Source organism: Mastigoproctus giganteus, chromosome 12 (genome assembly GCF_048544385.1).
Source record: "Mastigoproctus giganteus isolate SK-2022 chromosome 12, ASM4854438v1, whole genome shotgun sequence".
Lineage (NCBI taxonomy): Eukaryota > Metazoa > Arthropoda > Arachnida > Uropygi > Thelyphonidae > Mastigoproctus > Mastigoproctus giganteus.
The window spans coordinates 88,249,952-88,266,339 of NC_143586.1; the positions used below are offsets into that span (position 1 = coordinate 88,249,952).

Genomic DNA, 16,388 nt, shown 5'->3' on the forward strand with positions numbered 1-16,388 from the left:
GGGTACAAGTAAACACATGGGTTGTGTTAGGGTAGCTAAGAAAAAGAACAGGTGCATGTATACTTGTGTGTACACCAATGCTAGGAGTTTAGTAAATAAATTTGATGAATTTGAGGTATTGCTCAAAACATCAAAGGCAGATATTGTGGGGATTTCAGAGACGTGGTGTCACACAGATATAAGAAATGCAGAACTGGAATTTGGGGAGTACAATGTCTACAGAAAGGATAGACAGGATAGGAAGGGAGGAGGGGTTATGCTATTAGTTAAAAAACACATAAAATCCAAGGAAGTGAAGCCAGTCGACATCGCTGGACAGTGCAGTGTCGAGTCAGTTTGGTGTGACATAAGCATTGGGAGATCAAAATTGAGAGTAGGAGTGTGCTATAGGCCTAATGACTCTGATGAGTATAATAAGAAACTGTTCGGAGAAATAGTGGGCCAGTAAATCAGAGAGTCTTATAATGGGGGATTTTAATTTCCCAGATATTGACTGGAATTTGGGGGCTGGTCACTCACACAGTAGCAAGGCTTTTGTGGATTTATTGGATGATTGTTTTCTACATCAGCATGTTCGGGAGGCAACTAGAGGGAGTAATACTCTTGATTTGATTATCAGTAGTGATTCTTCATGCATTAAGAATCTGCAGATAAATGAACCACTTGGTGGCAGTGATCACAGTGTGCTGAAGTGGGAGTTACTCAAAGAGGTAACTACCATTAGGGGTAAAGGGAAGGGGTATTGCTTTCGTAAAGGCGACTACAATGGACTGAGACAGTATTTAAATTCTATACAGTGGGATCAACTGATGATATTGCCAACAGCAAATTCAAAATGGGAAGCATTCAAAGAACTTATCGTGGAAGCTACTAGGCTTTACATACCAACTAAGAAATATTGTTTTCAAGGTTTAGGCCTAAATGGTTGTCAGATGAACTAATGAGGCATATGGCAGAGAAGAAAAATGCATGGGATACATACAAATTAACACGTGACACGGACGCCTATGATAGATACAAGTTGATCTGTAACCAAGTTACAAAGGAGGTTAGGCAGGCGAAGGCAGATTACGAGAGATCCTTGGCAAGGGATGCGAAGAAAAACAGCAAAGAGTTCTTTACTTATGTAAACTCTAGAAGGAAGGGGATGAATCAGATTGGTCCACTTGAGATCGATGGGTCAACTGTTGATGACCCTGCTCGGGTAGCTAACAAACTAAATGAATATTTTGCATCGACATTCACACATGAGGAGTTATTCAGCGAGGGGAATGCCAGAGGTGTATTCAACTCTAGCAGTAAGCTAGAGAATCTTGTAATAACTGAGAGCAAAGTGGAGGAGAAATTGTTGAAGATAAACACAAGAAAGGCACCTGGGGTGGATGGGATCTATCCAGTTATATTAAAGGAGGCAGCAAAGGAGGTAAGCAAACCCTTAGCCATAATTATGAGAGCTTCCTTGGACTCAGGGGAGGTACCCATTGACTGGAGATGTGCAAATGTGACCCCAATTCACAAAGGGGGATCAAAGGCTGACACAAGTAATTATAGACCTGTGAGTTTAACTTCTGTTCCCGGAAAATTAATGGAGGCACTGGTGAAAGAAGCACTGCAGGATCATCTAGACAAGACTTCAGTTATAGCTAGGACACAGCATGGTTTTGTTAAGGGGAAGTCTTGCCTGACCAATTTGATTGGATACTATGATGCAGTCACAAAAGAACTGGATGCAGGGAATAACTTTGATATTATATACTTGGATCTTAGAAAGGCTTTTGATACTGTTGCACATGGAAGACTGCTGCACAAATTGGAGCAGTGTGGCATTGGAGGCAAGTTGCTGCTATGGATAAAGGGGTGGTTGAGGGGGAGAAGACAGAGAGTGGTAATCAATGGACACTGCTCATCGTGGACTAATGTTATTAGTGGAGTCCCTCAGGGTTCAGTATTGGGGCCTTTATTGTTTTCTGTATTTATAAATGATATTGATGATGGTATATCAGGCTTAATGTCCAAGTTTGCAGACGATACGAAGGTTGGCAGGGTTGTCAAGGACACTACTGACACTATGCTGCTGCAACAGGATTTGGAAAGGTTGAGCAGATGGGCTTCGAGGTGGCAAATGAAGTTTAACATTGACAAATGTAAAGTACTACATATGGGAAACAGCAACCCCAGAGCAACGTATCAACTCTGTGGTACTACACTGACAGTGGTAGAGAATGAAAGGGACCTGGGGGTGGTGGTGCAGGCAGATATGAAGTTCTCTGAGCAGTGCAGACGAGCTGCAAGAGTAGCTCATGGTGTATTGTCAATGATATATAGGAATTTTTCTAGCAGGGATAAGGAGGTGATTATTCCCTTGTATAAGGCAATGGTCAGGCCACACCTAGAGTACTGTACAGGCCTGGAGGCCTCATTTCAGGAAGGATGTAGAGCTGCTGGAACGAGTACAGAGAAGGGCAACTAGATTGGTGAATGGGACAAAGGGGTTCTCTTACGAAGAAAGGCTTAAGTTTTGCAAATTACAGTGTCTGGAAACTAGGCACCAGCGGGGTGATCTGATAGAGGTGTACAAAGCCTTGAATGGTTTGAGCATGCTCAATGCTGATGGGATTCTTCCTCTAGCTCAGAAAAATCACCTGAGAGGGCATAAATTCAAATTGAGGAAAGACAGATGTAGGATAGATGTGCGGAAATTTGCCTTTAGCCAGCGGGTGGTTGGTGGGTGGAACAGACTTCCATCCCTTGTCGTGGAAGTTGATAGCCTAAATAAGTTTAAGGCTCAGCTGGACAGGTATTTCGAACGAACAGAGGGGTGAAGTGGAAGTGGTTATTTTTATTTATTTATGTTACTTTTTTTTTTTTTTTTTTCTTTTTTTTTTTGGCTGATGCTGCATAAGCTTGCTTTCTTGCATCAAATGCCTCTACTAATGCTAATGCTAATGCTAACAGAAAACTGCAAACAATGGCTTTGCTGAAGCCATTGTTTTCAATTTCTAAAAAACTGCATTTCCACCTTTTATATCCCCATAGCTTTATTTCAGTATTCTAAAGGTAAAGCTAACTACTCATGTCCTTCTCTCCCTCTGATTCTTCCATTGGCAGTGTCAATATATTTTTTCTCATATATCTTCATGATTTCTCCTCCATCCAGCCAGAAAAGGATAAGTAATCTTATAATCTTTCAGTTTTGTTATCACAATATTATCTGGTCATAGCAGGATATCCCTGGTTGTTTTTAAAGCTTTCTGCTTCATATTTTTATGCCTCCTGTTTTGTGCTTTTTTTATATATTACACTTATTCTATAGTTATTTTTTCTATAACTTAAAAATTTTATGTATCCAGCCTATTCCAAAAGAAAGCAGACGTATCTCTGCTATCCAGTTATTATCCTGTTGCAACCATAAAATTGACTCAGTTCTTTGATGATATGGTGAATGCTAACACCTTGTTTCTTTAGAACTCTCTCTCTCTCTCTCTCTCTCTCTCTCTCTCTCTCTCTCTCTCTCTCTCTCTTCAGCACATTTTTTCTGGTAAGGTGGCACCCTGCACATGTTGCAAGTATTAGAGGATTGGTGGGGGAGAGAGAGCCCACTTGATTGAATGTGCCCCCTCATGTTTTTGCTGGACTTTACGTACATCTTCAGACATCTTTCTAGGAAGTGTCTCCTCAAAATAATTATTTTCCAGGAAAGACCTAGAACTATTGAAGCCCTGAGGATTGTCAGTTTAAGAGATGTCCAACAAATTCATAGATACATTAGAATCAGTTTAATTCTGTATTACTTGTGCACCCATGCCTAAGGTCATATCTTGAGCAGTTCATTCAACAGACTCCTATTTCTTTAATGGTGCATGTAAGACTGTGGTACCCATCTTGCTTTTTGTGACATATGTTTGTATGTCCCAATTAACATAAATTTTATTTTATTGGCTTTTTTTTTTGGTTTATATTGTACATTATAAACCAAAATGGCCATAACATACAAAATAGTATTTTGCTGGTTATGCTTTCTACTAATTAGATGCTTTTTAATTCAGCTAAACGAAATAATAAGCCACCAGTAGCAGTTATCCAGCCAGCAAATGTTACTGTAAAGTTGCCTAACAAAGATACAGTTTTAGATGGGTCATGTGAGTAATAATATTTTAAATTTTTTTATTCGTTTTGTATTTTACTTAACCTTTTCCTTTGCAGTATTTTTACACTTTATCAAAATGCTTTACATTAATATTCTTTATATTGTTCCTTTGTCTTCATTTATGACAGGCATTGATTAAGGAACTAGAATTTAGTCACATTTTAAGTTTATAATAAAGAGTAAGACTACTTTCTCAAATAGGGAAAAATAATGTTACTGTTTTCTATAAACCTAAATTAGTCCACATTTTGCCTCACTCGTATTACATTACTTATTTTCCAAATTTATTTTGGAAAATAAGTAATGTAATTGACTGCAATAAAACTAATATAGTGACATGGTTATATTACTTTCTAACATAATCAAAGGCATAAACTATTTCATTTTGTAACACTAGCTGCATAATGAAATGCAGTTTATACCTTTGTAATAAAGTTTGTCTTGCGTTGTAAACCAGTTTTGACAGTTGAGAATCAATTTGGGAGCAGTAAGCTGGATTTAAATGGGAATTGTGCGAGACATAATTCCCATTTCAATCAAACAGAATTTTTTTTTTTTTTTTTCCAGCAATGTGGGGATATGTGTTGTTCTGAAGAAAACCACGCATTTAGACATGTTCTCCAGATTTCTTCTTGTTATACAGAGCAGGCCAGTCTAATATAAGCAATGAAAAGCACCGAAGTCTACAACAGCTACAAGTTTGATCTGTAATAGTACCACAGAAAAGGTTAGGGTGGCCAAGGCTGAGTATGAGTACAAGGAATTTTTCATGTGTGTATCAGTACAAAGAAGAAAGTGAATCAGATCAAACCCTTATTACAGGTTTTTGGGAAAGTCTTAGATAACTTAACTGACATTGCTGATGAATTGAATAAGTATTTTTCATTATTCTCTGATGGAAGACCTTTCATGGTCAGGAGAGGCTGTTGCAAGTGAAGCTATAAAGCATAAAATCGGTGGTGTTGAAATTTCAGAAGATTATTTATTAGAAAAACTTTTGCGCCTAAAGGCAAGTAAGGAGCCTGGAGTTTATGGAATATACCCAGTAATTTTGAGGGAGATGGTGAGAGAGTGCATTGAACCATTGAAGTTAATTTTGAGGGCATCATTGGACTTGGGAGAAATTCCTTTGGATTTGAGAAGTACACTGTATTACCAATGCATGACAGAAGTTCCAAGAGTGAAGTTGGTTGCTAAAGGCTGGTTAGTCTGACTTCAGTGGTAGGGAAAATCTTGGAGGCAGTGATTAAGAGTGCAATCTAGGGACATTTAGATAGAAATGGCATTCTGGTTTTGTTGAGGGAAAATAATGTTTAGCTAATCTGTTGAAAATCATTTTTAACTAAGCTTTGTTAACACTGTTACTCATGAGCTGGATGTAGGGAACAGTTTCGATAGTTTAGTTTATTTAGATTTTAGCAAGATGTTTGACTCAGTCCCTCGTGAGAGGGCACTGCATAAGCTGGAACGTATTGGAATGACTGTCAAGATTCTAAGAGGGATCACAGGGTGGATGCAGGATAGAAGATAGATGGCTGCAATTAATGGATATTCTTCAGCTTGATGTACTGTCAGAAGTGGGATCCGTCCCCAAGAATTGATTGTTGGACCCCTGTTGCTTCTGATTTCCATAAATGACATTGACAAGGTGATAGAGGATGTGATGTCAAACTTTGCAGACGATTGCCAGATAAAGATGATTGCCAGAAATCTCATCAAGTGTACAAGTTATTTTGGGATTGCTATTCTCCAACTGTAAAACCTTCCATTTTGCTTCATTAAAACATAGCTACCAGCTTTGTAAAGATTGGGATAGTCATTAATGATAGTGCCCAGCAGCAGCAGCACTTCTTCACAATGACTTTAACAGGTTTCAGGAATGGTCAGAAAGATGGCAGCTATGTTGTAATGAAGCAAAATGGAAGGTTTTACAGTTGGAGAACAGAATCCCAAAATAACTTATACACTTGATGAGGTTGAATTAAATATGGTAGAAGAAGAAACGGATCCGAGGGTTATGATTCAGGTGGATATGAAGTTCTCTGAGCAGTGTAAACAGTGTGAAAGCCCATGTGTCCTGTCGATAATTTATCGAACAATGCCCTGTAGAGATGGGGCGGTCATAATCCCACTGTATAAGGCAATTGTAAGACTGCCCTTAGAATACTGTGTCCAAGTAAGGAGACCTCATCTCAAAATAAGACAATGAGCTTCTTGAAAGGATCCAAAGACAGACAACCCAGTTGGTGAGAGCAGCATAAGGAGGACCTTAAGAGAAAAGACTTCGATTATATGGCTTACAGAGCTTGGCAATAAAGCACCTGATACAGGTGACCTGTTGAGGTTTATAAGGTTCTGAGCATGGTTAGTAAAATGAATGAAGGGGAAATTTTCAATGTTATAAAGAATTTCAGAACTAGGGACCATTAATTGAAATTAGGGGGGGGGGGAAGAGATTTAGATTAGATCTCTTTTTATCCAGACTAGATTTCTGGATAAAAGAAAAAAAAAGTTTTCTTTTATCCAGAAAGTTGATTACTGGAACAAGTTACTTCCACAGGTAGTTGAGGCTGACAATTTGAAGAAATTCAAAAGTCAACTGGATAGTTAACGTGAGGTGGGAAGTGCATAATTTGTCTATTTTCTTATATTTTTTTCTGCTAGTGCAGCAAATGCCTGTGGCTTCCTTACACTATTTGGCAAGGAAGCTACATACTTTTCTAGTATATACTATATATACTAGAAAACTATATGTAGTATATATTGCTGAATGAAGTTCCATGGTATTCTCTCCATAAATCAGTAGTATATGTCAACTGGAATGAATATCTACTGCTTTCAGTAGTAGATATCAACTGGCAATGAATTTTAGTAGATTTGGAATTTTAGCCTACAGAAAGTGAACAGTACATCTCTTTCTGTGTTCACACTGTTGATTTTATCACCAATTTCAAATAGCTGCCAAACATATGATTGAAATTTGATCAAATGATAGCTACTAAACATTATTGAAATTTTACAAATGATAGCTACTAAACATGATTGAGATTTGATCAAACAATAGCTAGCAAACAAGTGACTGAACTTGTGTGTGCATAATTTGAAATCTGTTAACTTTTAATACAGTCATAATTTAGGCTCTGTGAATAGTAAAATCTAATTAATTCTAAAACTAACTCATTCTTTTATCATGCTGTCAGCTATCATATCACTAACATCTTTAGCTTTGGAGATGGAAGTGAGCAGTACAACTCATATACAGTTTAAGGCAAAGGTTCAGAAAATGGGCAGAAAAGAGTGGTGCATATACTGTAAGACATTTATCACAATGAAAGGAATAGAATGGTGTAACAATACTCTCCCTTTTCGAAGACAGAATTCCAGATTTAATGGTAATATTTGCTATCATAGTAGTAGTATGATATGCAGTGTAGCTAACTAGACATTATTCTCGCTCTACAAGGCTACTGGATTTGGGAACAGGCAACCTTTGTGCAAGGTGGTGCCCAACCACACAGTGATTGTGAAAATATCCAGTAAGAACATGTCTGAAATAAGATTCTCTCTTTTTCCTTTATTTTTGAGTGTACACTATATTGGCACATCATTGTACCTGTTGGCTACAGGTTATGAAACAGAGTTAACAGTTGTAGCATGGGTGACCACCTCTGCCAAATCTGGGGCAGGTGATCTGAGAGATTCCAAGAATTCTAGCTAAAATCCAGGCAGCTACTGATGTCTGTAATTGTCCATATGCCATAACAGATGTCAATGATTTCATCATAAACTGTTCATCCTACACCTTATGGCAGAAAATGCAATCCATTTTATGCAAATTCTGCTCCATGTAATTTTTGGTGTCCTTCATCAAACACATACACATATTCAAAAATTATATTACAACCATGATTTGAGATATCAAGCATACAGGGTGATTCACTACCAGTGCGACAAACTTGCAGGAGGTGTAGGGGGCACAAAGACAAATCGGAATCACATAGCATTGCAGGGTCTGAAATACCTTTGTCATGTGGTAGAGGACGTTGAACGGGAGGTCACGTGAACAGCGATCCTGCTGGAAGTCAGCATTTGCGAACCGGTTCCCGAGGCAGTAGGATGGACGAGTATTCAAACTTTGAACTGGCTAACATGCACCTCGCATATGGAGCTGCGGACTGTAATGGGCGCGCTGCTCTGCACTTGTACCAGGAACGTTTCCCACACAGGCGTGCTCCTCATCATACGATTTTCGCACGTGTGCACAGAAGGTTACGTGAGACTGGTTGTTTCATGAGAGGTACCATGAATCGAGAGCGAACGACGAGGACGCCAGACAATGAGGAGAATGTCCTACGTCTTGCAGAAGGCAGTACGAGTACTCGAGCGATAGGCCAACGATTGGGTATTTCCCAATCCACTGTATGGAGGATACTTTCAACAAACCAAATGAGTTCATACTATCTGCAACGCGTCCAATCATTGGAGCCTGTGGATTATCCACTCCAGAGGACTTTTGCTGCTTGGTTTCTTCAACAGAAACGGTTCGCAAATGCTGACTTCCAGCGGGATCGCTGTTCACGCGACCTCCCGTTCAACGTCCTCTACCACATGACAAAGACATTTCGGACCCTGCAATGCTATGTGATTCCGATTCGTCTTTGTGCCCCCTACACCTCTTGCCAGTTTGTCGCACTGGTAGTGAATCACCTTGTATATGTGTGCTTGATGGAATTTTTTTCTGTTTTGTCTCGGAGTATTATAAGATTCACTGATTCAGTTACACTGAGTTTGAAAAGAATGCATTTAATTTCACAACTCATGGCTGTCCAAAACTGGAGAGCTTGTCTTGTTTGGTTGTTGGGTTTGTATGTGATGATCCTCCCACAACAACCAAATAATTCTCACAAAGTTCTCATGCTTTCTACAGGACTGATGTTTAAATGCAAATTTTAGTGTATGAAGAGTTCTGGAAGGAGATCAGTGTGGTGTGTCTCAATTTGTCTCTACAATGCAAGAACTTGCAGAAATTGTGATAAGTCAATCTCAGATTGATCATCACAATTTTGTTCTTTTATAAGTGTATCTCTGCCAACGTGGGAGGCATGAATTGTAGATGTGTGAATGTATCCCCAATTCACAAAGGGAATCAGAGGGCAAAGTGAGTAATTACAGGTCTGTAAGCTTGACTTCTGTTCCAGGAAAAATAATGGAGTCATTGGTTAAAGAAGTATTCCAGGACCGTCTAGGCAGGCATGCAGTTATATTGCAGTCACTGCATGGATTTTTTAAGGGGCAGTCTTGTCTGACCAATCTTCTTGAATACTGTGATGCAGTAAAAGAGGATCTGGATGGATGCAAAAAATAATTTGACATCATGTACTTCGAATTCAGAAAAGCTTTTAATACTGTTACACATAAAAGATTGCCTTACAAATTGGGACGATGTGCTGTTAGGAATAAGTTACTGATATGGATAAAAAGGGAGAAGACAGAGCGGTTATCAATGGGCACTGCCCTTTTTTGGGCTAATGTTATTAGTCCAAAAAAGAGTTCTCCACTATTCTGAGTGCTGTACCATGCTCAGGGATAGTAGAGAATGAAAATCTGTGGGTAATTTTGCAGTCTGACATAAAGTTCTCTGCCAAAAGGCTACCATGACAGCTCATGGGTTTTTGTCAATGATATACAGAAATTTTTCCAGTAAGGATAAGGAGGTGGCTATTCTGTTGTATAATTAGATAGTATAAATCAGAGCTGTAATACTCAATATGTTCTACGTTGATATTAATATTTCTAAAATAATAAGAGGAATTTACCTCAATATAGTACGTAGAACACTTCCGTATGATACTCTCCAGAAATTAAAACGAAAAAAATCGAAAACTTACATTAGAGTAAAAAATAAATAATTAAAACCAATTTAACACAATTTAAATCAATTTAACGCAATTAAAAATCAATTTAATGCAATTAAAAATTAAAAAGAATCTAACGAAAATATTCAAAACGATCTGGAGAGTATCATACGGAAGTGTTCTTCGTACTATATTGAAGTAAACTCCTCTTATTATTTTACAAATCTGTTGTATAATGCGATGGCTGGGTCACATCTTGAGTACTGTCTACAAGTCTGGAAACCTTATTTTAGGAAGGATGTCGATTTGTTGGAATGGGTGTAGAGAAGAGCATTGAGATTAGTGAGAGGAACAAAAGGTGTACTCTTACCAAGAGAGGCTTCTGTTCTGTAAATTGTGGTTCCTGAAAAGTAGCCAGCTGTGAGGAGATCTGATTGAGATGTTTAAGGCTTATGAGTGGTTTGAGTAAGCTAACTGTCAATAGCATCAACATTTAGCTTACTCATCTTGCCCAGACATGCACACCAGGGACTTAAATTTAAATTTGAGAAGGATGATTGCAGGATAGGTATGCCAAAGTTTTCTTTTAGCCAATGGCTAGTTGATTGTTGTAACAAACTTCCATTTGGTGTTGTGGAAGTGAGTTTCAATAAATTTAAGGAACAATTAAAATTATTAGAATGAATGGATAGATGATGTGGGAAGTGTTTTTTTTCCCCCCCTCTCTCTTTCTTGGCTGATGCTGTATAAACTTGTTTCCTTGCACCATTTTTAATAAAATACTGTGTTAGTAAAAATAAATTTTATTTTATTTTATTATAAAAAGTGCATTTGGCAGGTATATACAAATTTGAAATAAACTTAAATGAAATTAGGAAGCAGTTAATGAAATTTCTGATGTTCTCCAGAAAATTATACTATATTGTTATTTGTGTGCACTGGCCCCTGCTCTGAAGTATTCTAGAAATGCTTGCTCAGATTGCATCCAGAGACCTGGATGGCCACTCCTATCTGAAGAATATTCACATTCTGAGGAGTCTGTTAACCAAGTGAGATCTCTGTGGAAGAGTATTGTTACCCACAAAAAATAACTAGGGCATGTGCATCTCTAATTCATCATGATGCCTCTTCAAACCATTAGTGGAATAGGTGCATGTTCCATGTAAGCAAGAACATATTGAGAATCAATTTCTGCACCAATTCATATGGCCCTCCTGCCCTGTCTGGAAAAGGGACAACTGTGGGTAAGTTTGCCCAGAACCAACCCCCCTTTTGCTTTGAAACTCATTTCTGTGGCTGCTAGGAACTTGAGATGGAGCTTCCTGGCCAACATCCCTTATTAAGCCTGGATAGTAACATCCTGGATTGTTGTAACTCTTGACCAACCTCTAACTTGACTTGAGACATCTCTTGTGACATTTATAACCTTGAAAATGCCATTCTTTACACATTTGAAGTTTTGAAAACTTCAAATTATAATGGGTTATTAGGTTTCACATAAATTTATGAAATAATATAAAACAATCTGTAATTTTAAGTTGTGTAGTTTGCACTAATATATAACTGATAACTAGAATAAGCTGTATAATCGCTTTTTATTTATAAAGTTTAGTTTTTGTTTTTCTGTAATAATATATTTTTGCACATTATATTTATTAATTGCCTTCTAATCCAGTGGTTCTCAAAATGTGGTTCACAGACTGGTTCAAGATCCAAATTAATGTTGAAATGTTTTAAATTTTGGCTGTGCATTGCTTTGACAATTGTAAATATGCAAATTTAATCCAGATAAGTACTTTGAATTGCAAATTCAGAGATTTGTGATTGAATGAATGCAGTGAAAGTGAAAAACATGGCAGCATGAATGATTTGTGAATCTGTACAATATCATAATGAAATATTTATTGAATGGCCAGTTTTTTTAGGTACACAAACTGCTGACTATTAGTTACACCAACTGAATAGTGAGTAGTATCCCCTTTAACTTTCACAACATTCTGAAGTCAAAGAGACAATAACTTTATGAGATGCTGAAATTATTCCATTAATGCAAACTCAAACTAGCTATGCAGACTCAGTCACATCCTCCACTTGCATCCAATTGGACAGAAGTAGATATCTGCCATGAACAGTTCATTCCATGAGGATGATGCTCAGTTGGGTCGTGATCCAGTTACCATGCAGGCTAGTTAATTATAGTTCATTTATCATGTTCACGGAACCATTGCCAACTTATTTGCCTTGTAAAGTGGCACTTTATCCTACTAGAAGTTGCCATTACCAGATAAACTCTGAGCACAAAGGGTACACTTGGCTGCAATGTTCAAGTAGGCTGTACGTCCAGACATTGATCTACTGGTATTAGGGGGACCTAACATGTTCTATGAAAACCCTCCCCACACCAGTGTTGACACATGCACAGTGGGCCATTGATTCATGCTACTATCAACATATCTTGGTCCTGCCATCAGCATGGAAGGACTAGAACTGGGATTTCTTGGGTGTGACCTTTTTGCACTGTTTCTGTGTTCAGTATACCCACAACTGTTTGTATTTAATAGAGTAGAATAGAATTCTGTGATAGCATTATGCAGATATCTCCATTTTACTGATCGTGGCCCATTGTTAGAATGTACAATTTTCTTTTTATCCTCTGTTGGCTTTTGTTTTTTCTAGCTGTTGGACCATTTTTGGTACAATTTGCTCACTTGTGCATGAGTACCTCAATAAGGTGAAGTGTCCATTATGCACCACGAGGTAGACCTCCGATATTAAGCTGCTTAGACTCAATCCCATTGGCAAACCAAAATTTGTTTGTATGCTTTGTCTTGAAAGTTGATATAGTTGGCTTCAAGTAAGAGTGTAATTAAGTGAAAAATTTCTTTAATAGAAAGTTTTGTATAATTAATCGGTATAGTTATTATTTAACATTTCCCAAAGAATATCTAACAGTATTCAATGTTTACATTCATATATAACAGTAACATCCAGTGAGAATAAATTATCATTATCATCAAGTCTACAGTCCTTAAGGTTATTAAATAATGTATTATAGTTTTTTATCTCAAATTTTAAACTATATACATGTGTGGCTAATGATGAAAATGCCAAGTTCCTGTAAGAAACGATGGGCGAATAGGAAATCTGGTTTTATTCAGTTTTACATGACCAAAAAGTGCTGAGTTGTTGTATGTTCTTGCCTTCAACTCCTTTAAATGAGACATAGTAGTGTAGTAATTTTTCCGATAGATGGTTAATGTTTTATTGTACTGATTGACCAAATTGGTAAAGAGTAGTGGGTCTACTTCAAGATAAGTGGAGGTATCTGATATAACCAAACCTAACTTATTAATATAATCAGTTTTAGCAACTATTACTACTGTATCTCCTTTATCTGCTCTCTGAATAATAATGTCTTTATTTTCCCGAAGTTCACGTAAAACAGATTTCATGTCTGTTCAATTTGGGAAGTCGCATGCCTTTTATGTTAGCATTAGCATTAGTAGAGGCATATGATGCAAGAAAGCAACCTTATGCAGCATCAGCCAAAAAAAAAAACCACTTCCATTTCACCCCTCCTCCGTTCATTCGAAATACCTGTCCAGCTGAGCCTTAAATTTATTTAGGCTATCAACTTCCACAACAAGGGATGGAAGTCTGTTCCACCAACTAACTATCCGCTGGCTAAAGACAAATTTCCGCACATCTATCCTACATCTGTCTTTCCTAATCTGAATTTATTCACCACTTGGTTAACTTGTTGAATGAATAAATCTTTTTGTCGACCAAGTGGTGAATAACATAAAAGGCATGCAACTTCCTAAATTAAATAGACACGAAATCTCAGCTTTACATGAACTTCGGGAAAATAAAGACATTATTATTCAGGGAGCACATAAAGGAGATACAGTAGTAATACTTGATAAAACTGATTATATTAATAAGTTAGATTTGGCTATATCAGACACCTCCACTTATCTTGAAGTAGACCCACTACTATTTACCAGTTTGGTCAGTTGGTACAATAAAATGTTAACTCCATATCGGAAAAATTACTACGTTACTATGTCTCAGTTAAAGGAGTTGAACATACAATATCCCAGCACTTTTTGGTCAGGTAAAACTGCATAAAACCGATTTTCTTATTCTACCGTCATTTCTTACAGGAACTCGGCATTTTCATCCTTAGCCACACATGTATATAGTATTATAAAACCCTTTAGACAGGCGATACAATTTGGGATAAAAAATTATGACATGTTATTTAATAACCTTAAGGACTGTAAACTCGGTGATCATAATAATTTATTCTCACTGGACGTTACTTCGTTATATGCGAATGTAAATGCTGAATACACATTAAATATTCTTTGGGATATATTAAATAATAACTGTATACCGATTAATTAAAGAAATTTTTCCCTTAATTAAACTCTTAGTTGAAGCCAACTATATCACCTTTCAAGACAAGGTATACAAACAAATTTTTGATTTGTCAATGGGATTGGGTCTAAGCAACTTAATATTAGAGGTCTACCTCTCAATGATTGATGCCATTTTTACCCCTTATCACATACTATGGGAGGTATTTAGATGATGTTCCTGTTATTACTGATAGTTGCACTATTCAAGACGTTTTGCATTAATTTAATAATATTCATCCTAGACTCTATTTTACATTGGAAAGGGAAAATACTTATACAAAGTTATTAAATTTTCTAAATTTCACACTTACTTGGGACGCGAATAAAATACAATATAACATTTATCGTAAGCCAACAAATGTATGCTTCTGCATTATAACAGCTATCACCCATTTACCTACAAAAGGTATTATTTTTAATCAATTTCTCATTGCCTATAAATATTCAACGACGGAATCTGCTTTAGACTCAGAAATACAGATATTAACCAGCAGATTCTTAAATAGGGGTTATCTCCTTGCTACGATAAACCGAATTAGGATACTAGCTAAGGATAGGATGCAAAAAACTACACCAACCAACAGTGGTAACATCAAAAAATATTTATATCTGTCCCATACGTTGAACAGTGCCACAAACAGCTGAACAGATTCTTTAAAGATACCTAATTTAAAATTGTGGCCAGACCAATATGGAAATTACATGCTATACTGAATAATTGCTCAGTCTTTTTCCCTTTCGCAACATTGATTTTCAATGACCTGGTATACATTTCTTGCATTGATTGTGACTTGTCTTGATAAGGCTCGACGTGGTGTACGCTGGATGTGGAGTAAAACAGCATGCATCCTCAGTCCATGCTTCTCATTGAGCAGCGTCAGAATTGGCCTTCCATACCATTAATGAAAACCACACATTTTTATTCAACGAGGCCAAAAATACTTAGTGTCCAAAATAATTATATTAGACTTTTAATTGCAGAAACTATCAAAATTAAATTACATGACAGTTCTATTAGTGTTTGCCATCCATATCTAATCTTCAATTCGTGGTCGTTTCCTTTCATGCACAAAGACAAATAATCTTGCTATTTAAGATCCAGGCTCACACATAATTGGTAATTTGCATTCCTGTGTTCAAGACATATGGCCAAAAAGCCATGTCAGCTTCAGGAAGGAAAGTGGTTTTTGCCACATTTACATTAAACTTTTTTAATTTTTAAATTAATTATTTTAATTGTTTTTAATAATTTTTCATTATTTCATATTCATTTTAATTTCTGGAGAGTGTCATACAGAAGTGTTCTACGTACCATATTGAGTTAAATTTCTCAGGATAATGATGAATGTTCACCCTACTTCAGTAATATGAATAAGAAAATTCGTACATTGGAACATGAACAACCTGAAGGTAGAAAATGTATGCGTGATCTGATGGATGGCAGTGGTTATAACAGGCAAAGTGTTGTGTTGGAACCTTCTTCACAAACAGCCCAGGTAAATTCTCTAAAGGTACAGAGTAACGACAGCCTGGAATGTAGTACTCCAGAAGGAGGACAGAGAGTGACTGGCTATGCAGTGACTAGAAGGAATATTCATAGAGGAACGAGCTATCCATCTCTGGCTGCAAAGAATCTTGAGAATACAGGTAAATCCTCATATTCTTCTCCAGTGAGTGACTGGGAGAACAGTCTTGTATGACTGTATGGCAATGCTGTGATATTGGAAGGCAAGATGCAGTCAGTATAGGGTAAAGATATTCAAAAATTTCTGTCTGAGGACTGGCTCAGTTTTGAGTTCGTTGAAGGTGAGGAGGATAAAGGACTGTGGAAGAGGGAAAGTGGTACATCATGGAACTTGGTATGTCTAGGGACATACCAAGTTATTACATATTTAATTGTATCATTACATATTTATTTATTTATTTTTTTTTCATGTACGTAAGTCCAACTTTTGGTCTTGT

General features: G+C 37.1%; 1 protein-coding gene across 1 annotated transcript in view; it reads left to right on the forward strand.

The window, feature by feature from the left end:
* Positions 1-16,388, forward strand: part of LOC150077254 (dyslexia-associated protein KIAA0319) — a 281,532-nt gene that overhangs the window by 125,667 nt on the left and 139,477 nt on the right. Inside the window, exon 11 of the mRNA XM_090386205.1 lies at positions 4,047-4,139. Within this exon, the coding sequence (XP_090242331.1) occupies positions 4,047-4,139 (93 nt within the window). The remainder of the gene's footprint in view (positions 1-4,046; positions 4,140-16,388) is intronic.